The sequence below is a fragment of the Balaenoptera physalus genome (genome assembly GCF_965194825.1).
Source record: "Balaenoptera physalus genome assembly, chromosome: 16".
NCBI lineage: Eukaryota > Metazoa > Chordata > Mammalia > Artiodactyla > Balaenopteridae > Balaenoptera > Balaenoptera physalus.
This window is the reverse complement of record NC_138898.1, coordinates 14,885,970-14,911,968: the sequence shown is the minus strand read 5'-3', so window position 1 is coordinate 14,911,968 and position 25,999 is coordinate 14,885,970. Positions and strand designations below refer to the sequence as shown.

Sequence of the window (25,999 nt, the reverse complement as noted above, 5' to 3'; positions counted from 1 at the left end):
CCTGGAGCGAAGGGCCCGGGACTCCCAGGCGGCTCAGGGAGCAGGCGGGGCCGGAGGCGGGGCGGCGGCAGGAAGGGGCCGGAGCGGCCTGGGTCCGGCGGAACCCGGCGGAACCCGGTTGCCCTTGGCCAGGCACCGCGGGCTGCACGAGAACCCCGGGGAGCGGGGCGCCCCAGAGTGCACCTCGGGGCGCAGGAGGCCGACCCGCACCAGGGGGCGAAAGAGGCGCCGGGAGAGTGGCGGGACCCTCCACAGGCAAGGGCGGGGCCTCCGCGGCGCCCCTCCCACCCCCAAGCCCGGCACCGCCCCGCACTTGGCTGGGGTCCGCCTCCCTCCCCAGTCCGGGACCCAGCGTCGCGAGCTCCCCCCGGGGTGCCATGGCCTCGCGGCTCCTGCACCGGCTGCGGCACGCCCTGACCGGCGACGGCCCCGGGGAGGCAGCGGCCGGCCCCGAGGCCGAGCAGTTCCCGGAGAGCTCGGAACTGGAGGACGACGACGCCGAGGGCCTGTCGTCCCGCCTCAGCGGCACCCTGAGCTTCACCAGTGCCGAGGACGACGAGGACCAGGACGACGAGGACGACGAGGAGGCTGACCCCGACCCGCTGCCCGATGGGGACCGGGAGGCGGGAGAAGACGCAGGCGAGTGCGGGAGGATGGAGGCGGGAACCCTGGGGCTCGATTAGGCCTCCACCCCAGCCGCGTTCCCGAGCTGATCCAGCCGAAACGCAGACACTTCTTTAAGTGCCCCAGCCACCTCTTGGCTGTGTGACCTTGAGAGAGTCACAACACCTGTCTCAGCCAAGTTCCCTTGTGTCAAATAGGGGAAATCACTCCCATCCCGGGTTGTTTAGGGCATGATATGTACAGGGTCTGGGATACAAATGGTAGTAATGTGCTAGCAATGTTTTGGGGGTGGAGATATTTATTTAACATCTACTGTCTGCCGGGCAGGTGTTTGGCCCCAGGCCCCCTCTCTGGCCCTCCGTTTCCATTTATGTCAAATGGGGATAAATCCTTTGTCATTCGTTGGGAGGATGAATGAGGTCAGGGCACGTAATTTATGTGGAACCTGGCCCCAGGCCCATCCTGTGCTCATGCAGAACGGAGTCCCCCACCTGATGGGCAGCGGGGCAGTCAGCTCCTGACACGGCAGTTGCAAGATTTCTGGAAGAAGTCCCGGAACACCCTGGTACCCCAGCGGCTGCTCTTTGAGGTGACCAGTGCCAACGTGGTCAAGGACCCGCCCTCCAAGTACGTGGTGAGTGAGGGTCCAGGAATCCCTGGGCTGTGAGTCTAGAAGTCTGGCTAAGAGAAAGTAGGGAAAACGCCAGCTTCCTGGGGGATCTGGCTGTGTAGTTATAAATGGCTGCCCCATTTTACAGATGGGGAAACTGAAGCCAGAAAGGGGATGTAGCTTGAGCAAATCCTCAGGCAAATGACTTAAAACTTTTTTGAGGGACTACGGACCTATCGAGTCCTGATTCTGAGACTAAGAACTAGTGTGCGTGTCCCCTGCTCCCTGGGTTTTGCAAATCGTCGCCAGATGCAAGATACACAAGGAAGAATATTATCTGAGTCAGACTTGAGATCCAAGTTGCATTGGTTAGTGGTTAGAAAAATGGGTTTTGGATCCCAGTTACTACCAGTCGTTTGAGTTTGGGTGAGTTGTGAAACTTTGACGACCCTGTTTCCTCATCTGAACAAGGGGATAATGCCCAGGATTGTCGCAGAAATCAAATGAGACAGTGCATAGAAAGCCCTTAGGTTGCGCCTGGCATCATGAAGTGCTCGATAAAATGGTAGTTCTATTATTATTACTTAACTTTGGGTTGAAAATGTCTGGCCTCTAGGGCCTGTTGTAGCCTCTTTACAACCCAGGAAAGTCAGTTCTCCAGCACCCACACCTGTACAGAATAAGCTTGTCCTAAGGACTGGATTTATGGGATGGGTAGGGTTGGGGTGAAGATCAGTGCGGGGGGGGAGGCCCTGATTTCCTGGCTGTGGAAAGGAGAAACACATGGTGAATTCGGTGGTCCCGGTCCTGAAACCCAGCCTGACCTGGCTGGTCATGGCGGCAGCAGCTCCCTGCCTCTCACTTCCCTCCTCTTCACCACCCTCCTCCATTTCTGACTCAGCAGGAAGGGGGCCTGGAGCCCTGTCCCACATCTGGGCTTCTCCACCCCTCTCTGCAGCTCTTAGTGAAAAAAGGGCCACGCCCATGGGGTGACTGCTCCCATTTGAGCAGGGATTGACTCCGATGATCAGATCTTAAGTGGCAAAAGTCCTGGCTGGGGGTCATGCACAGGAAGGGGGCGCCAAGGATCAGTTATCTAGGAGCAGCTGGGAGACAAGGAAGTATGCGGGCAACTCTGGGAAGAGAATGACAAGATAGAGCCAAGTTTGGCCTGGCCCAGGTCTGGGGAAACGAATCTTCTCTTTGTTCAATGGGGACCCTAAATCCTGCTTTAACATCTCCTGGGGGTTAAGAGCACAGGCTTTGGAATTAGGTCGGCCTGGGTTTGAGTCCCAGCTGGGCCATTTATCAGCTGTGTGACTTAAGGGAGGTCTTTGAGCCCTTTGCCCGCTCTTGGGGCCTGCTTCCTAGCTGTCAAACGGAGGTAAGGATGGCTTCCTGGCAGTGCTGTTGTGATGATAAAGTAGATGTGAAGTGCTAGGTACAGCACGTGGTGCAGGGTAGGTGCTCAGTTAATGGAGTGACTCTCATTACCTATCTCAGTGGGACAGTATAAGGATCAGATAATGGATCTAAAATGGGTTTTTGTCCAGAAATTACAAATGAAAATAAAAGCTAGATGAGCGTAAGGGGTCACTAGAGACCAGTGCTCCCTGAAATGTGTTCAGCAGAAAACTGGTTCCCTGGAATATCAATAACTGTTCTTTAAAAAAAAAAAAAGTTTTTACAGTCAATATGCAATATGTTTTGGGAATGCAGAGTTGAACAAGAGTAAAATAAGTTTCTTTATTGTTAAACTTTTTAATCCTGAATATTAATGTACACTGTGAATCTTCAAGGGAAGGATAGAGCAGGAAAACCTAACTGACCAGGGGTGGCTAGGATATTGGCAGTTTCACAGAACAAATTCGAGAGAAAAATCTCGGTTTGGTGTTAGTATGCTTTCAACATCGAACGCTTGCTAATCCCCCCTTCAGACCTGTTAGCTCAGCATGATTACAGATTAATCCATATTTGGGTCCTCGGACCTGGGGAGAAGCTTAGTGGTCATCTCGTTCAGTGTTTCCCAGACCTCCAGCACCCTCACAATTCTTGTCCTATCTAAATGCTACTTGTACCATTCTGTGCTTCACGTTTCTCTTCAAATAAACCTATTTTTTTTAAATAAGTTTAAAAGACAACTTTATAGCACAACTGTATATGGAAAGGCTCACTTGCCATAAAGAGAAGATAACCATAAAAATAAAAGCAGTGAAAGTGTCATTAAGCCCTGCCTGGATGCTGCCGCCTGAAGAAGGCCCTGACCTGAGAGCCTCTTTCTGGCTCTTTTCTAAAAATGGAGATGAAAAGGGCTTTTTTAAACCAAACTGAGAGCTTCTCAATGTGCAGTCAGAAAGGTTCACAGAGAATTAGTGGGGGCATCACCTCCTGCCTCTGATTCAGTGTTATTTACTCCAGTGCATACCCCCTAAACCACCCAGGTACCAACGTTTGCACACGTCCCACACTTAAGTAAACAGTGAGCTGGGCCAGCGCTCCATTCACTAGAGTCGGAAGCGGACCCAAGAAGGGGACTGCCCTGCCTGACATCACATAGTGAGGGAGCACCTGACCTGAGGTTAGAACTTGGGTCCCAGTGCACTTTTCACACTGGTCGCTACTGGGGCTGTCTGAAGACCTGTGTTCTGGGTCTGGATTGGAATAACCTGGCCAGGGATGTGGGGCTATGTATCCAGAGTGGAACAAAGCTCCAAGCTGATCCTAAAGGTTGGCTCTAGAGGCCCAAGAGATGGGCCTGGGTTTCAGCCCTCGGCTGGTTTTCCAGAGGGGCTGTCAGAAGAGCTCACTGCCCTATGGGAAGGGAGTACTCCCTAGGAGGGGCAGAGGGGGCGGCTGGACCAGGTGCTGAAGCTCATCTCTGTCTTTTTCTCCCCATGCTGCCTTGGGCCTGGGTCATTTCAGATGAGCCTCAGGTAAGATGAGACTGGGCTCCCCAGCAGCCTCGGGGGTGAAGGGAAGAGGTGGGGGAAGAGAGCTGGAAGTGAGAGGGAAGGGTCCCGGGGACGCCTTGCACCTGCCCTGACCCCCACCCTCCCCCGCAGCTCTACACCCTCGCCGTGATGGGCCCAGGGCCACCGGGTCGCCAGCCAGCCCAGATCTCCCGCCGATACTCGGACTTTGAGCGGTTGCACCGAAACCTGCAGCGGCAGTTCCGGGGCCCCATGGCTGCCATCTCCTTCCCCCGCAAGCGCCTGCGCCGGAACTTTACCGCAGAGACCATCGCCCGCCGCAGCCGGGCCTTCGAGCAGTTTTTGGGCCACCTCCAGGCAGTGCCTGAGCTGCGCCAGGCCCCGGACCTGCAGGACTTCTTTGTGCTGCCAGAGCTGCGGCGGGCGCAGAGCCTCACCTGCACTGGCCTCTACCGCGAGGCCCTGGCGCTCTGGGCCAACGCCTGGCAGCTGCAGGCCCAGCTGGGTGTCCCCTCGGGCCCAGACCGCCCTCTGCTGACCCTGGCGGGGCTGGCTGTGTGCCACCAGGAGCTGGAGGACCCTGGGGAGGCCCGGGCATGCTGTGAGAAGGCCCTACAGCTGCTGGGGGACAAGAGCCCTCACCCTTTCCTAGCCCCCTTTCTGGAGGCCCACGTGCGGCTCTCCTGGCACCTGGGCCTAGACAAACACCAATCAGAGGCCCGGCTCCAGACCCTGCAAGAGGCAGGCCTGACGCCCACGCCACCCCCCAGTCTCAAAGAACTACTCATCAAGGAGGTGCTGGACTAACCACACCTAGACTTAAGGCCACTGTGGGGAGAGGCACTGCCCCAGGATGGGAAGTGGGGTAGGGGCGGATGAGGACACGGACAGCAGTTGGGAGGCGACCAGGGGTGCTGGGAACCCCTAGAAGTTCCACAAAGGATTTGTAGCAGACTGAAGAAATGTGCTTCTTCTGTTGAGCTGGGCTCAGGACAAGCTTTGGCTAGGACGGTGCAGGGAGAAAGTCTGGTGCAGCCTCTCCAGCTTATGAATATCTGGGGGCTGTGCCCCAGGTCAGGGTCAATGGTCCCTTTTCCTTGGGCCTCCAAGCCAGCCTGGCTAAGGGCCAGGGACTCCGGCCAAGGAGTCCTGGGGTTGATGGCTGGAGGGAGGGCTGCAGTTCCGGCCCAGGGGGATTAAAAGGCCAGCAGCTCCACTGGTATAAGTCTCTTTATTCCATGTTCAGGACCAAAGGCCCAGCCCTGGATGGTAACTCCTGCCTCAGGAGTTGGGGGAGAAGGGAGATCCTTGAAGCCCCAGACCAAGCTGGTACCTCTGGCTACAGCTTGCTCTTTGAGTCCCGGGGCTTCACTCGGATCACGCCCTCCTGGGCACAGGACATAGCCAGGACCCCGTCCCGACGCCACAGCCGCCCATGAACTAGGCCCCGGGAGCCACCTGCGAAGATGAGGGAGAGAACGGCCTTCTGTCTCCTTCCACCCAGCCAAATGCCCTCCTTGGAAAACATACAGCTCAGGTTGGGCCACCCCATGCCAGGGTACGCTCAGCGTTGTGGTCACTCCCAATCTCCAAGCACCCTTTTAGGAGCCTATTATGGTTGGTCATTTGGGGTAACTCCTCCCATGGGAATCCCACTTGATGGTTTAAAAGCACTTTCAATTATCTGCTGGCTTCCTCAAAAAAATCCCAAGGGGAGACATTCTGAGAACAGTCTGGTTCAGTAGCTCAGCGAACCAGATCTGCCCCACTTCTGGCCACCTGCGTGAGGAAACCCATCAGTTCCCTTTATAATAAATCAAACCAGGCCCTCCGGGCTGGTAATTCATTCAAACAAACAAACCAACAAAAACCCCACCTCCATCCCCTCAGGGACAAAGGGGCTCGGAGGACAGGATGTGGACAGGACGCCCTCCCCACGTGGAGATTCTCCCGTGCTAGCCCAGGGCCTTAGTCTGATATTTAGGAAGGGAGCTGCTGGTTTCTCGTATATGCAGAACAGCTCACTTAGGCCTCACGGTGACCAAGTGAAGCAGGCCTTGTCCCATGTTCCAGATGATGCCAGTCAAGTCCAGAGAGGCTCAGGAACTTGGCCTTAAGGATCAGGCCAAACATGAACCCGAGAGTCCCAACTTCAAGGTGGTGGCCCCTTTATTGTGATGCTGTTGGTGCTAGAGAGCCCCCCTTCCCTGAGTATAAAAAGCCCCTCAAGTTTTGTCCCTGTTTCACAAAGCAAGGCTTTTCTTTGTTTGAAATGCACTTCCTTGGAAAGGAACCCAGGGCTCTGAGACTAGGCACTGATGAACGAGTCTGGGTTTCTCTCAACACTATAAGGAGTATCCAAGCGGTGGGGCCCTTAGAGAATGCTGAGTGCCCTGACCCTCAACCAGGTTAATTGTCAGAATCACTTAGGGAGCTTTTTTTTTTTTTTTTAAATTTTTTGGCCGCGCCATGCAGCATGCGGGATCTTAGTTCCCTGACCAGGGATCAAACCTGTGCCCCCTGCAGTGAAAGCACGGAGTCTTAACCACTGGACCGTCAGGGAAGTCCCGGGAGCTTCTTAAAAATAGTTTCCTGGATCTCGTTCAAGACCTGCAGAGTCAGAATCTTGGGGATGGAATCTGAGAATGTTCCAAAAAATCTCCCCCAAGTGGTGGTCTGATGGGCCACCAGCTTTGGATACCTCTGTTTTAATGCAACCCTATTTGCTTAGATGGGGAAAGAGGCTCAGAGAGGAGATGGGACTTGCCCAAGATCACACAGGGAATCTGAAGTGGTTCTGGGACTAGAACTGAGTCTCTGAGATAAACTGAATCATATTCCCAGCATGTTACAGAAATTAAGAGCTGAGCAGGTGTCCCATCCTCAGGCCTCGCCCTGTCATTTTGAAGACAAGGATGCCACAGCCTAGGGAAGCAGAAGAGGAAGTGAGTGATCTGTGTGGTGCTCCATAGAAAGTGGGTGGGGGGCAGCATCACCCAAGAAAGCAGGCTCCCTGCCCTCCCAGGGTCAGCACCCTCATCCCCCAGGGTCCCACACTCACCAGCCCAGGGGCTCTCACACTCATAGAGCATCCAGTGGTCAGCTCGGAAAGGGGCGTGGAACCACATGGAGTGATCCAAGGAGACCATGAAGTGCACCTTGTGCTGCCACTGGTGGGGCAGCAGTGCTGTGCCCAGGAAGGCATAGTCCGAGATATAGGCTGCCACGCAGCAGTGCATCTTCATGTCGCCCTCCCCTGCAACAGATTCCGGCCCCATCAGCCCTGGGCTCCTGGGCTTTACAGCTCAGGACCTGCAGGGAGGTAGGGAGAAAGGGGCTGCCGTGCATAGGTGTGCAGACTGTTCACTGCCCAAGGGCACCTGGCCCAAGGTGTGTGTGTGTGATGGGGGATAAGGGAGACAGGGATGGGAAGGGGGTGGGTCCAAGTGAGGATTGAAATCCAGTCTTCAGTCCCCAAGTCTTCCACCCTGAACCCCCAAAGTGTCTTCTTCCAATTTGCACAAAGACACCTGATGCTTAGCAGGAGACCTGGGGAAGAATCTTGGCAAGGTGCCTTGCCTTCCCCAGAAGGGGCCAACATTAGGATTATAGTCACCTGCCCATTCTCCCCATGCAAAGGGCTGAGCCAACCTCCCCATCATCATGCAGATAAGTAAACAGGCCCAGAGTGGGGAAGTAACATGCCCAAGGCCACAAAGGGCAAATGAGGTACAGGTCTAGGTCCCTGGAGAGCGTTTCCTTTCAGGCCATGGGGTCCTCTTACCAATGTAGCCCCGGGCTCGCACCCAGAACATCTGTTTGGGCTCCATGCTCTGCAGCTGGCTCAGAGTGGGTAGGTTTACCAGCTTGATCTCAATGGGCACCTCCTGGGCAGCAATTCGGTTCAGCCCCACTCGGTACTTCTCTTGGAGGTTAGGGTCCCTGAAAGTAAAGGGGAGAGGGATGGGGAGACCCAGGGAGATGGGGAGCCTGTCCTCTGAGCCGCCTCTTCTGACCCCCCTCATTCCTCCACAGGGACTCCTGACTTATCCCCAAAGCTCCCCTCCCCTCTGGCAGGCAAGATAGGATAGATTTGCCTTTCTTTGCCACTTATGAGCCCTGTGGCCTGGTGCAAGTTAGTCATCGCTCAGCCTTTTTTCCCATCTGCAAAATGTGGATAATGACAGTCACCTACCTCATAGTAAATACTGTGGAGGAGACAAGATAAAGCATAGAAGCCAACACATCATCTAGTCATGCGGTGTACCCTGTGACAGGCCCCGTTCCAGGCATTTCACACACATGAACTCACCCGTCAACACCTCTGTGAGGTCCATGCTCTTATCACTGCCATCTGATAAGTGACGTAAGCACAGAGGGTGCAGGTAGCCTGCTCAGGAGGTGGAGGGGCGCGGGATTCGGACCCAGCCAGTCTGGCTCCTCGGTTCACACTCTTAACCACTCCTCTATTCTAACACTCAGGAAACAGGCTGCCCTACTTGGACTGACTGACCTAACCCTGAGCAACTGGGGACACTGTGTTCCAGCGGGAGGAGCCCATTTCCAGGGAAGCCCCTTTGCCACAGTAAGGACCACCCCTTGTGCCCCTAGGCTCTTCCCTGGTATTTCCGTTTCCATCCCTATCCTTTCGAGCCCTGTCTGACAGAACCTTCTGTGATGATGGTATGGTCTGTAGCTGCACTGACCGCTGTGGCAGCCACGAGCCACATGTAGCTGTTGAGGGCTTGAAATGTGGCCAGTGCGACCCAGGACCAGAACTGAATTAATTCTATTTAACGTTAATTAACTTAATACAGCCACCTGTGGTTAGCGGCTTCCTTATGGGACACGCAGCTCTAGATTCAGGGACCTTTAAGAACAATGTCCTCCTTTCATTTCTCAAACATTTTGGAGCTCTGACCGCATACCAGGCTCCATGCTTATTCCTCTCTGTCAAGAGTGATGTAACTACAATTCACTGAGCACTCACTGAGGGCCTTGTTATCTTGTGTAATCCTCACAGCAGCCTTATAAGGTAGAAATTCTGATTGGCACCATTTTACAACTGAGGACACAGGCTCAGAGTGGAAAAGCAACTTGCTGAACTCACACAGCTGGCAGGGACAGAGTCTAGATTTGAAGCCAGGCTTTTCCTAGGTGCAGATGCACATCTGTTCCATCACACCGGGCTGACAGCCCCGACTGCGGCACAAGGCAGCAGGGCTCTCCTTACGATAGAGCTGTAAAGTCTGCAGGGCAGAAACAGCTATTCCCATTTTTTAGATGAAGAAGCAAGGCTGAGAGGCTGAGGAGTTGAGCAAAGCTACACAGCAGGTGGGCACTAATAGAGGTGGAGCCCTGGCCCAAATCTATAATCAAGCTGGACCCTGTGGGTACCTCTGTCAAGTTTACGATTAACCTCCTTATCTGAACCTTTATTCCTTTTATTGTTCAAAACCTGTTCTCCTCAAGATTGAGGAGGGGAACTGCAACCAAGCAGGACCCTAGGGGCCTTCCTGGGACAGGCCCTTCCCCCATATCCTCTGCTTTACTCTCTGAAGTACCTAGATAACAGTATATGATGCACGTTTCCCAAGTTGTTTTACAGGTGCTAACCACACCCCCCCAGCCAAATGAAAGATGTTAACTACTTGATGACCACAAGCACACAGCCCCAGGCCTCCTGGAGCCTAAGGACTAACAATGTTAACCCCTGTGACGCTGCCCTCTTACCTCACCATCAGCCAATCAGAGAATTGTGCATGAGCTGATCAGGTACCCTGCGACCCTCCTCCTTTACCTGGCTTTTAAAAATGTTTTGCCAAAACCCTTCAGGAGGGACTTCCCTGGTGGCACAGTGGTTAAGAATCCATCTGCCAATGCAGGGGACATGGGTTCGATCCCTGGTCCAGGAAGATCCCACATGCTGTGGAGCAACTAGGCCCGTGCGCCACAACTATTGAGCCTGTGCGCTAGAGCCCTTCAGGGAGCTCGGGGGTTTTTTAGAGCATGAGCCACCCATCTCCTTGTATGGCCTTGGAATAAACCTTTCTCTGCTCCAAACTCCGATGTTTTGGTTGGCTTGGCCTCACTGTGCAAGTCGGGCACATGGACTTGCGATAACAAATCCACGTGACTTGTCCTGTGTCAGGACCCAGAGCTCTTTTCACTGCCCCAACATTTTTCCAACTTTATTAGCTGTGATTCGAGTAAGAAACCTATTTTACCAGGTGACATTCAAAATATTTCACATGCACTAAGGCAAAGGCAGCAGGGCCACAGCTCTGCAGCAGGGACCCTCAGCCCTGGCAGGCATTAACTCCTAGGCTGCTGGACCATGGGTGACCCTGGAGGAGAAGGGGGACCACTCAGGGACTGGGGAGGTATTTACCAACAACTATAGAAGTATTTCAGTATTTAAACAGTAGGAAAGCCGTAACAGTACCTGAACTGGCTGAATAGAAAGCCCTGCATTTCACACCATGATCCAACACCCACCCATGGGCACACATGCTCTCACACACAACTGAAACTAACGTTTCACAAAAGGATGCCTACCCTTACTACAGGCAATACACTCTAGTATCTTCTTTTCTAGTCTAGCTTCCCCGTGCCCCGGCCGTGCCTCATGGCCTGTGGGATCTTAGTTCCCCAACCAGGGGTCGAACCTGTGTCCCCTGCAGTAGAAGCACAGAGCCCTAACCACTGGACTGCCAGGGAATTCCCTAGTCCAGCTTTTTAAAATGCTGGCCGAGATCAACTAAAGGACCCCGTGGCCTGCTAACAGGTGGCGACTGCAGTTTGAACACTGTCCTGGGACCTTGAGGTCTCTCACCTTAAATACTGGTTAATGAGGGCCTCATGGCCAAGCAGCTCTTCCGGCGGGGGCACGGTAGGCATGGAGAACTGGTGCTGCACAGGGCTGGGCTGGGCCTTCTGGAAGGAGACCTGGCAGATGAAGATGGGCCTGCCGTGTTGCACAGCCTTCACGGAGCGCACGGAGAAGCTCACCCCTGTTCGCGTCCGTTCCACCTGGTACAGCACTGGCACCTTCGGGTCCCCTGCAGCAGGCAAAGGGCACACAGCACACGGTGAGCCCAAGTGAGCCCCGTAGGCCCGCTGACCATCACCATGGCTGGACAGGCCCCTCTGTTGCTTGTTCTCCATTCCTTTTCTGCTTGGTAGCTACTGACTGAGGCCTGATGAAGCCCAGGTACCGGGGAGAGAATCCTAGACCCTGTCATTGGGATGCTCCCAGTGCAGGTGGAGATCCTCCCCGTCAACAGCACAGGACAGAAGGGACACTGCCAGATTCCCTGCATTCAAAGCCCGGCTCTGACACTCACCAGCTGTGTGACCTTGGGAAAGTCACTTAACCTCTTTGAGCAGTTAACCCATCTGTGAAATGGGGATCATCATAGTGTTCATACCTCTCAGGATTTTAATGAGGATTAAATTAGTTCGGAGTTGTAAAGTATTCAGAATAATATCTGGCACGTAGTAAGTGCTCTGTGTTTGTTCAATAAAATACTCTCAGCTTTTGTCTTGTTCCCTCTGTGACTGGGATCTTGTCATGAACCCGGTACCATTCTTCTAGATCTGGGGTCAGCAAATCTGGCCTGCTGCCTGTTTTGTTTTTGTTTTTCTTTTCTTTCTTTCTTTTTTTTTTTTTTTTGAGAACAAGCAAAGGTTATTTATTCAGAGTTTAGTGCATCAAGGGAGTCAGCCACAATCACTTCCGCTTGGCAGAGACTCAAAGGCAGACAGAGGAGCGGGAAAGCTTTATCGTGAAAAAAAAGGTTTCAGGTATGCCCTGCTTGGAGGCTGCTGGCATGGTGATAGGCAGGCTAAGTAGAAGCAGGGCAGCCTATGTAACTGGTGAGGGGTGCATGTTTGGCTTTCCCCAGTTAGTCCTAAGTTGGAAGCAGGGGCAAAACTTAGGGAAGCTCTCAGTTATTCATCAAGTCCTGGCCATTAGGGGCTGATCCTTACAGGGACTATGGTTTGGCTTCCTGGACTGGCTGCTAGAAATGGTGGTCTGACTTCCTCCAAGCCTGACTTGTAGATAGTAGGTTGGCTTCCTGTGCTAGCTGCTACCAGTTGTGGCTCAGGGTTCTATTTTTATATATGGTTTGGCCATTGTCTGATATTCATTCTCCCAGGAAAAGCCTACTGTCAGTCCCTTCACCCTTAATGCAAATGGAAGTCACCTGACCCTTCTCCTTCGCTATCTGTGCTCACAAGGCAGGATGGGAGACACTGGCCCCAGCGTGAGGACTATTAACCCTCAATGAACAGGTCGAACAGGTCGGGGAGGGTTTTTAGAGAGAGTCTTCCTGGTGTCCCTGAAGTCCTTTAGTCTGAGTCAGACTGACCTTGGAGAACCCTGACATCTAGGTGGTAGGATGTCTTGGGGATGATTTTCAACTTTGAGATGAAAGAAGCAGGTCTAGAGAAGCATTGCTTCCTCCATCCCATCCAAATGGGGAGCCCGCCAGGCACTGGGGGCTCATTCAACAGCAATAAACACGCCTATGAAGCCCTGAAGCCCAGTGGGTTTGCTCAGGTCTGTTAGCCGGCAATGCCAAAGGGGCATTTTTAATCAGAAAGGGGGCTCCTCAAGGCCAAAGGCCTTTGAGAAGGGCTTCCCAAGAGTCCAGAAACGAGACAGCTACATAAGCAGTCTGATTTCAGGGGCTGGGAAGGAGGCCTCCCTTCCCTATCAATGAACTATTAAAAAAAAAAAAAAAAGCTGTCATCCAATCCTTGGGCTGCAGCTAAAATTCAGTATTTTCAGTTACTAGTGATTTACCTTTCAGTGTGAATGAGTTCCAGACCTGTTCTTTAAAATTTGTATTGGAACAGAGCTGGTAGGCTCTGCAGTATATTGAAGGAAGCGGGATAACAGTTATGGAGTGAGTGCATTAGTTATGTGGACCTGAAGCAGACAGCCAGATACTTCTCCAGCAAAGATGGGTTTCTTCAGGATCAGCAGAGAATTGCAATTCGGGGTCTGCAGCCACGGTGAGCCACACGCAAGTCCCCGTCCAGCAAGAGGAGAACGCTTTTACAGAGGGGAAAAGGGAGGGCTATAGTATAGTGCAATTGGGAGGGCCCCAGTAAACAAAGAGCCCAGGGTTTTTCATTGGTTGAGTCCTTGCCAGAAAGAAGGAGTCTTTTTCCTGTCGGGCTCTGCTATTGTTACAGGGCATGAGCGCTCCCCCCTCTGGTCTCCCAACTCTACTTAATGGAGGTTTCTGTTTATGAATATTTTTATTGTTGCTAAGGTATCTTTTCTCACATTGGTCTCACATTAACTATGCAAAGTGGGTCTTATCACCATTGTATAGATAGGGAAACTGATGCCGTAAATAACATTTTTTGGAATATAGCCAAGCCCATTTGTTTACATATTATCTGCTATTGCTTTTGCCCACAAAACCTAAAATATTTACTCTGCCTTTACAGAATAATGTTTTTTGACTCCTGCTCAAGATTCTCCATGCTTTAAACCTATACCAAGTCAGATAACGCCTGTATTACATTCTTCTACCTATCTAGAGAAATACTTTTTTTAAAAATTTTATTTTTGGCTGCAGTGGGTCTTTGTTGCTGCGCGCGGGCTTTTCTCTAGTTGTGGTGAGCGGAGGCTACTCTTCATTGTGGTGTGCAGGCTTCTCATTGCAGTGGCTTCTCTTGTTGTGGAGCACGGGCTCTAGGCGCACGGGCTTCAGTAGTTGTGGCTCGCGAGCTCTAGAGCGCAGGCTCAGTAGTTGTGGCACACGGGCTTAGTTGCTCCGCGGCATGTGGGATCTTCCCGGACCAGGGCTCGAACCCATGTCCCCTGAATTGGCAGGCGGATTCTCAACCACTGCGCCACCAGGGAAGCCCTGAGAAATCCTTTTTTTAATCAAAAAACAAACAAACAAAAAACCCAAACTGACTAACATTCTATACTGGGCTTTTAGAAAGAGAATTGATATGATAAATGGCCAAGGACCAACACCTCCACCTCCCAGTATCTTTTAATTAAAAATATTAGCAACATTGTAAAGCAACTGTACTCCAATAAAAAAATTTTAAAATATATCTATATATCATTGGAGCACCATCATTGTTTATAAATCTTGATGTACCTGGTAGAGGGTCACATCACAAACTAATAAGAGAGCTTCCCTTTTTGCCTTGCTGGCAGGGAGCTTGGAACTAACTTTTGTATAAAACTGCAATGATATGCCTTAGCCTAGTATTTTGACACAATTATTTCCCCCAAATCTCGTTACTACTAGCCTCCTGGCCCTTGACTTTTATTTATTATTACTTTTGAAAATTTTGTCCCAGGGAATTCCTTGGCGGTCCAGTGGTTAGGACTCCGCGCTTTCACTGCTGAGGGCACGAGTTCAATCCCTGGTCTGGGAACTAAGATCCCACAAGCCGTGCGGCCCGACCAAAAAATTAAAAAATTCAAAACTTAATATCCTTCTTGAAAAAATTTTTTTTGCCCCAAATGTTTTATTTTTTCCCATACTTAATTTTTTTGCAGACTATATTCCATTATAGGTTATTACAAGATATTGAATATAATTTTCTGTGCTACGCAGTAAATCCTTGTTGCTTATCTACTTTATGTATAGTAGTTTGTATCTGTTAATCCCATACTCCTAATCTGCCTTGACTTTTATTTTATTTTAAAAATTAATTAATTGATTTATTTTTGGCCGCACCACACGGCTTGTGGGATCTTAGTTCCCCGACCAGGGATCGAACCCAGGCCCTCAGCAGTGAAAGCGTGGAGTCCTAACCACTGGACCGCCAGGGAATTCTGACTTTTATTTTAATAGTTCTATAATAGCTGCCAAGTATTTTAAGTTGTCTTGCAGCCTTTCAAGAAGCAGATAGGGACACAAATAATTGGTGATTATTTTGAAATAGCAGCGTTGGCACGTTCATTTCATGCTGCCCCTGGATGGAGAATTTCCAAGGAAGTGGATGTTTCCCCCAGAACCTAAGATGGGCTCTCCCATGGTTTGGAATTATTTCCCAAGAGGGAAGGAGAAAATCGCAGAAGGAGAACAAAGTGTAGAGCTTGGAGCCAACAAAGCAACTCAGGTTCAAATCCTGGCTTTGCCTACCTGAGCATTATGGGAGCTTCTTACATAACCTCTTTGGGTCCAAGGTTCCTTATACATAGAATAGTGGCAGGAATGCTGTTTACTTAAGAGGATTAAACAAGATAATGTACATAGCTGCACACTGTAACATGCAAATTTTAATTATTCCCATAAGTTCACCATCAAAAAGTAATGATAATTACCATTTATCATGCCAGGCCCTGCACTAGATACTTTACCTGCAAAGTCTAAGAATTCTTTTCAGAAACCAGATGATGAAACTGATTCAGCGGGATCAGGTAATGCCCCCACCCCCCCAAAACGAAACAAAACTGTCTCACTGGGCTAGAAGGATTACAGTATCAAAAGGCCAGCACTTTTGGAGTTTACAACCAAACTGAGGGAACAAAGGGCGCATCTGCTCCCAGCCAGCATCAAAGTTGAGAACGGGGCTCGCCCCAAGGTAAGTATTCAAATGCTTTATAGCAATGACTGTCATGGAAGTAAAGGAGGTAAAAGGATGGGGAGTGAGGGGCATGGGAACGTAGTATGAAAAGGTGTATTTACTATTAACTATTTTATACTTGTGAAATGAAGGCAGAAACCCATTGTCTTTTTTAATACAGATCACATATCGTAAAGTTTCATAAATTCTTCTCAGCTGATGGGACCATGCAGAAGACAGAGACTCTTAAAATTGGGAGCATCTGCCTAGGAGTGAGATTTTTATGCTTCTCAAAAGGGAGCATGGGTTTTAAAAGATTACTCTCTCCTCCTTCATTTGATCCCAGAGCTGTAAGCAGCTACAGAGATCTTGCTTGGCCCCGCCCCTTCTGCATTTTTCAGGTGGGATGAAGGAGGGGCGGGGGAGGGTGGTTATATCTCACTCAAGGTCGCCTGGTGAATCAATGGCAAAGCTCCGACTAGACCCGAGGTCTCTTGTTTCCCAGGCTGGTCTCTTCTCCAAGTTAAGCTGCCCGCCTCAAACTCCCAGCAGAGGTTTCAGCACCCCTCTGAGGACCCAGCACAGGACTGGCGCCAGAAGGTGTATCAAGAATAAAGAACAAAAGACCCACTGGGAACAGTTAAGCACCAAAGCCTCGTGCCACGGTGGGCCAGAAAACAAGTACCCGGTATCTCAGCAGGTATGGGGTCTAAGGCTCTTCCTGGCCCCAGGCCTTCTTCCTCTCTAGGCTTCCCTAAGGGCGATCAATTAACCCTCTCCCTCACCACCCCCCTCCCCTCCCCTTCCTCCTCTACCTCTCTCCCTCTTTCTCCTCAGTCTGCTCCCCAAGGCCAGAAAGAAGTGGCTGCTGGGCCACCAGTGCTGGGGTGGGTTAGGGAGGGGCTGGTTTACCTTTCCGAACGAAGTAACAGTGCAGGGAATGCACGTGGACATCTTCACTCACAGACTTGGCTGCAGCCACCAAAGCCTGGCCCACGATCTGACCCCCAAACAGCCGCTGGGTTGAGGGTACCCAGTAATGCCTTCCTCTGTGGGGAGAGGGGAAAAACAGGAAAGATTTGGGTGCTGGGCCATATCCCACAATCTTCAATGAGCCTCTAGTGCAAGATCTCTTAACCTGATTGGGGTTTGGGATCCTTTGAGAATCTGGTGGAAGCCTTTTCCCAGGCAAATATCCTAACACCACTCTACCTACAACTTCAAGGCCTTAAGGATGCCCCAAACTTCTGTGGACTTCAGTTAAGGATAATGAACCAATCCCCATATTTTGTACCATGAGAACAGGAATCAGAGAGGGAAACTGACTTGAGCAAGGTCACACACACACATTTCAACCATTGCCATCCTGAGCAGTATCCGGGTCTTTTGAGCCCAAGTCCAGTGTTTCTTCCATTGCCCATACCAGGGTAAGGCATAAGCCTCTCAAGCCCTTGAGTAGACCAAGATGAACCCCACAAGCTGCGGGGGGGGGGACTGCATTAAGGTCTGCCACTTATACCCCTCAACTTGACAGCCCAGTTCTTAAAAGAACTAGATTTAGAGCTTGAAGGGCCCTCAGACTTCAATTCTAACCCCTTCAGTGCACAGATGAGGAAACTGAGGACCCAGAGGTGAAAAGTCTTGCCCATTGCATGAGCCCAGTGGAGGATTAAGAATTTAGGTCTCCAGCTTCCCACTGCCCAGCCCAGCATTTTTCATGTAATGCATTGCAAATAGCCCTCCAGGGAGTTATTTGTAATTGGTTTAAGTGGGGCTAAGTTAATACCTAAGATAGCTTCCAATAAGCCAGGAGGAGCCTTGGAAGTCCAAACTATTAAATCCCCAGTTACAGTCAAGAATTTAATCTGCATCAGGAAGGAAACTGGCTCAGGCCTCAGAATGAATAAAGAGCTACTAGACCCCACCTAGTGGTGGTGGGGATGGGGAATGTAAGAGGAAATTACAGTGACTATGAAGGAGCTGCGGATAAGTTTGTGCCCTTGGACAAATCACTGCCCTTTCTGGACTGGCTCTCCCTGGGACATGATTCCTCAGGGGAGGCTGCTAAGAAGGATACCTTGGGTCACCATTTTTTGCCTAGATTGCCAGGACCTCCCGGGGTGGGACTGCACAGACCCCCGCGCCGAAGAGGAAGCCGGGGCAGCTTTGTCAGGCACAGTTTCCCTCCCAATCGCGGCACAGGCATCTCGCGCAGAGCCCATCCTCGTCCAGGGGGGTACGAGCAGGGGCAATGGGGTGGCAGCAGGCAAGATCAGGAGCCTCTGACCCAATGCGTGGGTGCGGGCCCGATGCGGCCGGCTACCTGAAGAGATCCTCGTCCAGCAGCTCGAGGTTGAGCACGCTGGTGACCAGGACGCTGCGGAGGTCCCTGGGTGGATCGCCGCCGCCCTGTTCGTCCTCTAGGGCCTGCGGGGGCGACATGTAGCCCCCTTGCTGCCGGCCCAGGACCCTGCGCTCGGGGGCACACGCGGAATCCCGGACAGAACGCGCAGCCTCCAGCAGAAGCTAAGTAACCGGAAGTCCCCCGCAAGCCCTGAGAAAGTGGGATGCAGGTTATGATTGGTCGGTGCTCCTGTCAGTCTTCGGGTGAGTGTGCCCACCTGCTCTCTAGCGATTGGAGAAAATTAGTGCCAGTCCGGGAAACCCGTGCGTGATTGGATGTGACAGTGAGGGGGCGGAGCCCCGGGACTGGTTAATAAGGGCTGAGTGTCATTTCCCCTCTGTCAGAGAGCAAAGACGGCCCCCAACGCACGGAAACCGTGTCAGGCCGAGGGCTTCTCCTGAGCTCCGTTAACAGGCCACCCAATAGGGGCCCACCCTTAAGGCATCCTGGGCCCACGCCAGCCGGTAGACCCTCAGAGGTGACCTCTGACCCCTGGTGTTTATCTTGGTGCAGCCCCTGGTGTGGGCAGAGGGGGCGGCCATGGAGCTAGGCAGCTGCTTCAAGACCTATGAGGACTTCAAGGAGTGCTTCAGCGCCTACAAAAAGGAGAACAGGTGCTCCTTCATTCTCAGGGACTGCGTCTCCGTCCGCTTGCACAACCTCAACCATGGCACCTCCATCCGCGAGGACATCCTGTAAGGGGGGGTCGGGGGCGGGAGCGGGGCAGGAGGGTGGGGAGGAGGCCGGATGGTCCCCAGGAGGGCGGCCTGGAGGAGGAGGGAGTGCAGCTGGGCCCCTGTCTGAGGATTCCACAGGCACTTATTGAGCACCTGCTGTGTGCCTGGTGAAAAGCGCAAAAGCTCCATAGGCATCGCTTTTTGACCACCCACTTCACTTTCTATCACTCACGCCTTCATTCACAGCTTTTATGGAATTCATAATAGCTGCAGTTTGTCCCATGTTTTGAGCACCTACCGTATCCCAGACACAAAGTATGGCCTTCACAAATAGATAAAAACGCCTTGGCGAGAATTTTCGTCATCAGTCTTCTATTTACAAAGCAGTAACACTGGTCATTTATTGGGTAGTTTGTTCATTCATTCATTCGTTTGTTCGTTCTGTAAATGGTTCTTGAGCTCCTGAGATATACAACCGTTTTTCAAACACTTCCCATGTCCCAGGCAGCGTTCTCTATTCTGTGTACGCTTTACCCCACAGGGCTGTATTGAAAATTATAGGCAAGTGTTATTTTTTCCATTTGGCAGATGAGAAAAAAAGCTTGGAGGCTAAGCTAAGGGTTGAAAACTCAATTGCCTTAAGGACTCAGGTGAAACAGCCCAGTGTAAGAAAATTTAACTTTTAATTTAACTATACAAAAAGGAATGATGAAATAACCAGGTGTTTGTGCTAGGGAGAACAGAAGTGTGAACTGGGCAAAATGGCGAGCAGGCCAATTAACTCCAGCTGATGGCTGCCACGTGAAAATGAAGATCCAGTGTTCCCAGATTTGGGACAAGTGGAGTCAGCAATCCAGGCTTTATGCGAACGTGTCCACTTTTTAAAAATTGAAAATCAATTCAAATGTAAACACACACTCTATAGGCCAGCTCAGAGAGTCAAAGTATATCTGAGTTTGAGACCTCTGGGTTGAGGCGTTTGGCCAAAGCTCACTCTCTAAGCAGGCAGGCTGTGTTTTTTTCCCCTACTCTGAAGTCCAGTGCTGTGCTGGGTACAGCTAACATAAAGATGAATAAGTAACTAAACCTGCCCTCAAAGAGCTTGAGGTGGCATAGAGCTGGACTTAGGTAAACCAACTAGTATGTGATAAATGCTTTAAAAGAGACGTGCAGAAGAAGTGACAGATGCCTGGGAAGACGGGAAAGGCTTCGCACTGGAAGTAGTGGTTTCTGCTGGGTTGTGGATGAAGGCACAGGGCTAGCGTAGAAGTTCAATGGTTAATATCAAGTATCACAGAGGGGTTTGACCAGAAGGAGCTGTGGAGCGAGGGCACAGATCCGTCAAAGAAGGTGGCATGTTGGAGAAACAGTGTGGGATGCCATGCTTGACAGGAGGCTGTGTCAGTTGCGGTTTATGTAAAAGGTCTGTAAGTACCATTGTGAGGTGTTTGGACTTTGATCTCTGCTGGTAGCATCCTTCTAAGCAGCCAAAGAATACCAAAAAATGCCCTGTTTTCAAACTGCTTGCAGTCCAGATAAAGTGCTGTAGCCTCCCGTTGCCCTCATGATTAAGTCCAGGACGGTTACTAAGCTGGCTCGCCAGACCATCTGACCCTTCTGACCTCCCCATCTTGCACCATGTGCTCCATCTACACCGGGTCTTACTCCACATTCAGCTCCTGTCCCAAGCCCACAGCTTCCTGGTCCTTGCACTTACCACGTCTGCTGGTTAGAATAACCTTGCCCATCCACTTATCTTAGCTCTCTTTTCCTCAGACATTAGTTGTTTTTTTGTACTATCCTCTCTGTACTACATATCCTGAACTACAATTTACTTAACATTTTTCTTGAAATTTTTCTAATATTCAAAGAAACTTTAGAACCAATCTAGGCAATATATATAAGAAGTAACAGTATAGTGGCAAAAAGATAGTATATATTTCTAAATAACTATTAAATATTCTTGTCTGAGGTCATTTTGGGCTACTTGTGGAAAACTCTGTCTTAGCTGATTGTTACTTTTCCTTCAGTTATTAGCATAATTTCCAGTAAGCCTTTCTTTTTTAAAAAAAATTTATTTATTTATTGGCTGCGTTGGGTCTTCGTTGCTGTGCACGGGCTTTCTCTAGTTGCATTGAGCGGGGGCTACTCTTTGTTGTGGTGCGCTGGCTTCTCATTGCAGTGGCTTCTCTTCTGGAGCACAGGCTCTAGACATGCGGGCTTCAGTAGTTGTGGCACATGGGCTTAGTTGCTCCTCGGCATGTGGGATCTTCCCGGACCAGAGCTCGAACCCGTGTGCCCTGCATTGGCAGGCGGATTCTTAACCACTGCGCCACCAGGGGAGTCCCAGGAAGCCTTTCTTAACTCCCTGAAGATTAGGTTAGATGCTCCTGCTTTATGTTCTGACAGCGCCTGTTACAGTTATTTGCACATCGTTAAGGAACACAGTTTACAGAGGTTTCCCTGGTTTGCTGAGCTCTTCCAGGAAGGGACTCTGGTTTACTATTTTTTGCATTCTCACTGATTAACACCATGCTGCTTGCATAGAATCTAGTCCAAACACCTCATAATCACACCTGAACACCCTTCAGGTGGATGGTCTCCAGGGTCTAGCACAGGACTTGTCCCATAGCAGGCCTTAAGTAACTGTTGAATGAATGAGTCATCAAGTGTTAAATGTGTAATTCAGCGAAACTGCTGCTGCAGGGACTCAGAGAAAAATCACAGTGGGCTCGGGAAGCAAGTGAGAAAGGGAGGCTTGAGCTGGGCTCCATAGATGGGGAGGTGTCAGGAGGTGTATTTGCTGCTCTAACAAATCATCACAAACGTAGTGGTTTTAACAACACAAATTTAGTATCTTACTGTTCTATAGGTTAGAAGTCAGGCACAGATCTGACTGGGCTAAAACCAAGGTGTCAGCAGAGCTGCATTTCTTTCTGTAGTCCCTAGAGGAGAATCTGTTTCCGAGTCTTTTCCAGCTTCTAGAAGCTGCCCAAACTCCTTGACTCATGGTCCCCTCCCTCCATCTTCAAAGCCAACAGGGGTTGGTGGGGTCCTCACGTCACATCACTCTGACCCTGCTTCGTCCCATCTCCCTCTCTGGCTCCCCTTCTGCCTCCCTCTTCCATTTTTTTAGGACCCTGTGCAGATAATCTAGGATAATTTACCTTTAAAAAATCAGCTAATTAGCAACCTTGATTCCATCTGCAATCTTAATTCCCCTTTGCCATGTAACCTAACATATTCACAGGTCTTAGAGATTAGGAAGTGGACGTCTTTGGGGGACCATTCTGCCTATCACAGGAAGGTTAACATCCTGGAGGGAGAAATGGTGTGTGAGCTAGTGCAGATATTAACATGCTGTACTTGGAAGGCAGTGAGGAGACCTGCTTGGCTGGAAGGAAGATTTATGCTGGAGCAGTGCGAAAGAGAATGGCAGGGACTCAGCTAACAGATTAGAGGTTCGGATTGGTTTTATTTTTGTTTTTGCAGGCTGAACAATTTAAAAAATGAATTTGTTTTTGAGTGGTCAATATAGTCATTTAATTTTTTAAAAATTTCAAATTACATCAAAGGGTCTAAAAGTCAGTGTCCCTTCCACTGTGTTATCTAGAGACAACCTCTATTATCTTCCTGAGATACCCGTGAGCCTGAACAAACATATCTTTTCTTTTAATTTAATTTAATTTATTTTTTTATACAGCAGGTTCTTATTAGTTATCCACTTTATACATATTAGTGTATACATGTCAATCCCAATCTCCCAATTCATCCCACCACCACCACCACCACCCCCTGCCACTTTCCCCCCTTGGTGCCCATACGTTTGTTCTCTACATCTGTGTCTCAATTTCTGCCCTGCAAACCGGTTCATCTGTACCATTTTTCTAGGTTCCACATATATGCATTAATATATGATATTTGTTTTTCTTTTTCTGACTTACTTCACTCTGTATGACAGTCTCTAGATCCCTCCACGTCTCTACAGATGATCCAATTTCGTTCCTTTTTATGGCTGAGTAATATTGCATTGTATATATGTACCACATCTTCTTTATCCATTTGTCTTTCGATGGGCATTGAGGTTGCTTCCATGACCTTGCTATTGTAAATAGTGCTGCAATGAACATTGGGGTGCCTGTGTCTTTTTGGATTATGGTTTTCTCAGGGTAGTATGCCCAGTAGTGGGATTGCTGGGTCATATGGTAATTCTATTTTTAGTTTTTTAAGGAACCTCCATACTGTTCTCCATAGTGGCTGTATCAGTTTACAGTCCCACCAACAGTGCAAGAGGATTCCCTTTTCTCCACACCCTCTCCAGCATTTGTTGTTTGTAGATTTTCTGGTGATGCCCATTCTAACTGGTGTGAGGTGATACCTCATTGTAGTTTTGATTTGCAGTTCTCTAATAATTAGTGATGTTGAGCAGCTTTTCATGTGCTTCTTGGCTATCTGTATGTCTTCTTTGGAGAAATGTCTATTTAAGTCTTCTGCCCATTTTTTGATTGGGTTGTTTGCTTTTTTAATATTGAGCTGCATGAGCTGAACAAACATCTTGTGTGTACATATGCATCCTTTCTTTTTTTAACACAGGTGGCTGCATACTATTTTTTTTTCTTTTTTCTTAATTAATTAATTTATTTATTTATTTATTTTGGCTGTGTTGGGTCTTCGTTTCTGTGCGAGGGCTTTCTCCAGTTGCGGCGAGCGGGGGCCACTCTTCATCGCGGTGTGCAGGCCTCTCACTGTCGCGGCCTCTCCCATTGCGGAGCACAGGCTCCAGACGCGCAGGCTCAGTAGTTGTGGCTCACGGGCCTAGCTGCTCCGCGGCATGTGGGATCTTCCCGGACCGGGGCACGAACCCGTGTCCCCTGCATTGGCAGGCGGATTCTTAACCACTGCGCCACCAGGGAAGCCCCTGCATACTATTTATACACATCATTCTGCACCTTTGCTTTTCTCACTTGTCAGCGTATTTTGGAGATTATTCCACATCACTTATTCCATTGTATGAGCCCTTTAATTCATTGATTTTACCAATCGTTAACTGAAAACTTTCTCCATGCTAGTGTCTGAGACACAGTGTTGAAAAGGTAAATTGAGTCCCTGCCCTCATGGAACTTCCCCTCCAGTCAGGGAGACAAATATTAAACTCTAATCACAGAAATAATGATTTCTTTAAAATAGTAGTAAAAGGGAATTCCTGGCGGTCCAGTGGTTAGAACTCCACGCTTTCACTGCCAAAGGCCCGGGTTTAATTTCTGGTCAGGGAACTAAGATCCTGAAAGCTGTGCAATGCAACCAAAAAATAAAAATAAATAAAATAAAATAGTAGTAAGAGTGCCGAAGGAAAAGTCTAGGGTGCCAGGTGGGGAATGACAGGGACCTGTAATCTGGTGGGTAGAGTCGGGGTGTTGGCTGACAATACCAGTGTAGGCTCTTGATGAGGAGAAAACAGCCATAGTTTACAAAGCACGTTCACTTCGTTATCTGACTTGGTCCTCTGAATCTCCTTGTCAGAAGTAGGTTTTATTTCCATTAAATGAGTTAATACATGTAAAATGTGTACCGCAGGGCCTAGTACATAGAAAATATTCCATAAATAATATTGCCATTATAATAATATTATTGTGCAGATGGGGAAACAGCCAGGAGAAGTTGAATGTTAAGAGGACTGAAAGTTCTGCCTTTCTGCTTTATGTTAAGGCTCAGAGTTTCATTATGTAACTCTTTGAAGGCTGTTACCTCCTAGTTCCACATTCTTTTTTTTTTTTTTTATTTTTTATTTATGGCTGTGTTGGGTCTTCGTTTCTGTGCGAGGGCTTTCTCTAGTTGCGGCAAGTGGGGGCCACTCTTCATCGCGGTGCGCGGACCTCTCACCATCGCGGCCTCTCTTGTTCCGGAGCACAGGCTCCAGACGCGCAGGCTCCGTAGTTGTGGCTCACGGGCCCAGCTGCTCCGCGGCATGTGGGATCCTCCCAGACCAGGGCTCGAACCCGTGTCCCCTGCATTGGCAGGCAGACTCTCAACCACTGCGCCACCAGGGAAGCCCCTAGTTCCACATTCTTGAGCAAAAGGGAGGAGGGAGGCTGGATACAGTAAAGGCAAGGCCAGGGGCAGGGCCTGAGGTAATCAAGACTTGGAAGAGGAAAGTAATAAGAGAACCTGTAACAAAAAAAGCAACCTCCCGCCCAAAATCACCTGGTGGGAGCCAGGGAAGTCCGAATTTTTCATACAGTTACAGCCAAGAAAAATGAGAATGGGCAGAAAGGAGTGGGCAAGTAGAAGCAGGGAGTGGGGTAAGATTTCAAGAAACTATAAGAAAGCTTCACGGTGTTAGAACTGAAGGTCAGACCGAGCCTGTTTATTGCCAGAGCTCTTAAGTCCCCTCCTTAACCACTGGGTTGTAACAGCGTTCCAGTATTGATTCATTCAATAAACTTCTAGTAAGAGGTAAACAGGTTTACCCCCAGGTGTTGAGCTGGGGTAAAAAGATGAGTAAAGTCTGGGCTCTACCCTTGAGGATGATTATGTGCCGCAGCTCAGGCCTTTAGCACAGAGGGGTGACTGCTTGGTGGGATGTTGTAAAGGGTCTTCTTGGATCACGTGTTGGATACTGGCTCTGTGCAGAGCACACTGACTTGGGCTTTTTGAGTGATGTACGGATGTGTGGAATGAGCGCTTCTCTTGTGGGACTGGAGGGCAGGTGGGGGAAAAGTCTTCAGGGGGTAATTTAGCAGAACACAGTGTTTCCCGCAACTATTGGTGGTCAGGTGAGATGATTTTAATATTAAGTATTTATGTTCATATCTAAACATAAAGATCCTTATTAAGTAAAGTGAGCTGATTTAAAGAAAACCATTTGAGGGGACTTCCCTGGAGGTCCAGTGGTTAAGACTCCACACTTCCCTGGTCGGAGAACTAAGATCCCACATGCCACGCAGTGCGGCCAAAAAAATAAAATAAACCATTTGAAAATACTAATGCAGAAGTTACAGGAGTGGCTATGGGAGATGTAAAGGGGGTTCGCGATTCCTTGAAGTTCAGGAGAAGCTGGCATATCAGTTTAAAAAGTGAGAGCTCTGAAGTCAGAAAGACAGGCTTCCCTGGTGGCACAGTGGTTAAGAATCTGCCTGCCAATGCAGGGAACACGAGTTCGAGCCCTGGTCCAGGAAGATCCCACATGCCACGGAGCAAC

General features: G+C 49.9%; 4 protein-coding genes across 11 annotated transcripts in view; 3 read left to right on the top strand and 1 right to left on the bottom strand.

The window, feature by feature from the left end:
* The first annotated feature begins 45 nt into the window (after positions 1 to 45).
* On the top strand, positions 46 to 5,380 carry SNX21 (sorting nexin family member 21). Of its 3 annotated transcripts, XM_082430335.1 has the most exons (3): positions 46 to 639; positions 1,080 to 1,258; positions 4,297 to 5,380. In XM_082430335.1, the coding sequence occupies exons 1-3, from the start codon at positions 378 to 380 to the stop codon at positions 4,969 to 4,971; spliced, it is 1,116 nt and encodes a 371-aa protein (XP_082286461.1). In that variant the 5' UTR covers positions 46 to 377; the 3' UTR covers positions 4,972 to 5,380. The 3 variants fall into 3 exon arrangements, with proteins under 3 accessions (XP_082286461.1, XP_082286462.1, XP_082286463.1); XM_082430336.1 differs by lacking the exon at positions 46 to 639 and having other exon boundaries at positions 1,111 to 1,251; XM_082430337.1 differs by lacking the exons at positions 46 to 639; positions 1,080 to 1,258 and adding an exon at positions 4,157 to 4,167.
* Positions 5,377 to 18,287, bottom strand: ACOT8 (acyl-CoA thioesterase 8). 2 transcript variants are annotated; one of them, XM_082430346.1, is made up of 6 exons: positions 18,044 to 18,286; positions 16,633 to 16,769; positions 11,000 to 11,225; positions 7,949 to 8,106; positions 7,226 to 7,420; positions 5,377 to 5,622 (listed from the first exon to the last, which is right to left on the bottom strand). In XM_082430346.1, exons 1-6 carry the CDS (start codon positions 18,160 to 18,162, stop codon positions 5,504 to 5,506), a joined length of 954 nt encoding a protein of 317 aa, XP_082286472.1. In that variant the 5' UTR covers positions 18,163 to 18,286; the 3' UTR covers positions 5,377 to 5,503. The 2 variants fall into 2 exon arrangements, with proteins under 2 accessions (XP_082286472.1, XP_082286473.1); XM_082430347.1 differs by lacking the exon at positions 5,377 to 5,622 and adding an exon at positions 5,629 to 6,774 and having other exon boundaries at positions 18,044 to 18,287.
* Positions 11,234 to 25,999, top strand: part of ZSWIM3 (zinc finger SWIM-type containing 3) — a gene marked incomplete at its 5' end in the record, with an annotated part of 24,059 nt that continues 9,293 nt past the window's right edge. The window contains 2 exons of one of the 4 annotated variants that reach the window (XM_082430164.1): positions 11,234 to 15,738; positions 16,226 to 16,420. Coding sequence is in view for 1 of the 4 variants with exons in the window: in XM_082430161.1 (XP_082286287.1) it covers positions 18,665 to 18,819 (155 nt within the window). Of the gene's footprint in view, positions 15,993 to 16,225; positions 16,421 to 18,299; positions 18,328 to 18,664; positions 18,820 to 25,999 lie in introns of those variants that run through there. The other 3 variants (XM_082430163.1, XM_082430165.1, XM_082430161.1) reach the window with 3 other exon arrangements.
* The window catches only part of ZSWIM1 (zinc finger SWIM-type containing 1), a 20,815-nt gene continuing 13,449 nt past the window's right edge, over positions 18,634 to 25,999 (top strand). The window contains exon 1 of one of the 2 annotated variants that reach the window (XM_082430260.1): positions 18,634 to 18,738. The gene's annotated coding sequence lies outside the window, so the exon portion shown is untranslated. Of the gene's footprint in view, positions 18,820 to 25,999 lie in introns of both variants that reach the window. The other variant, XM_082430259.1, reaches the window with a different exon arrangement.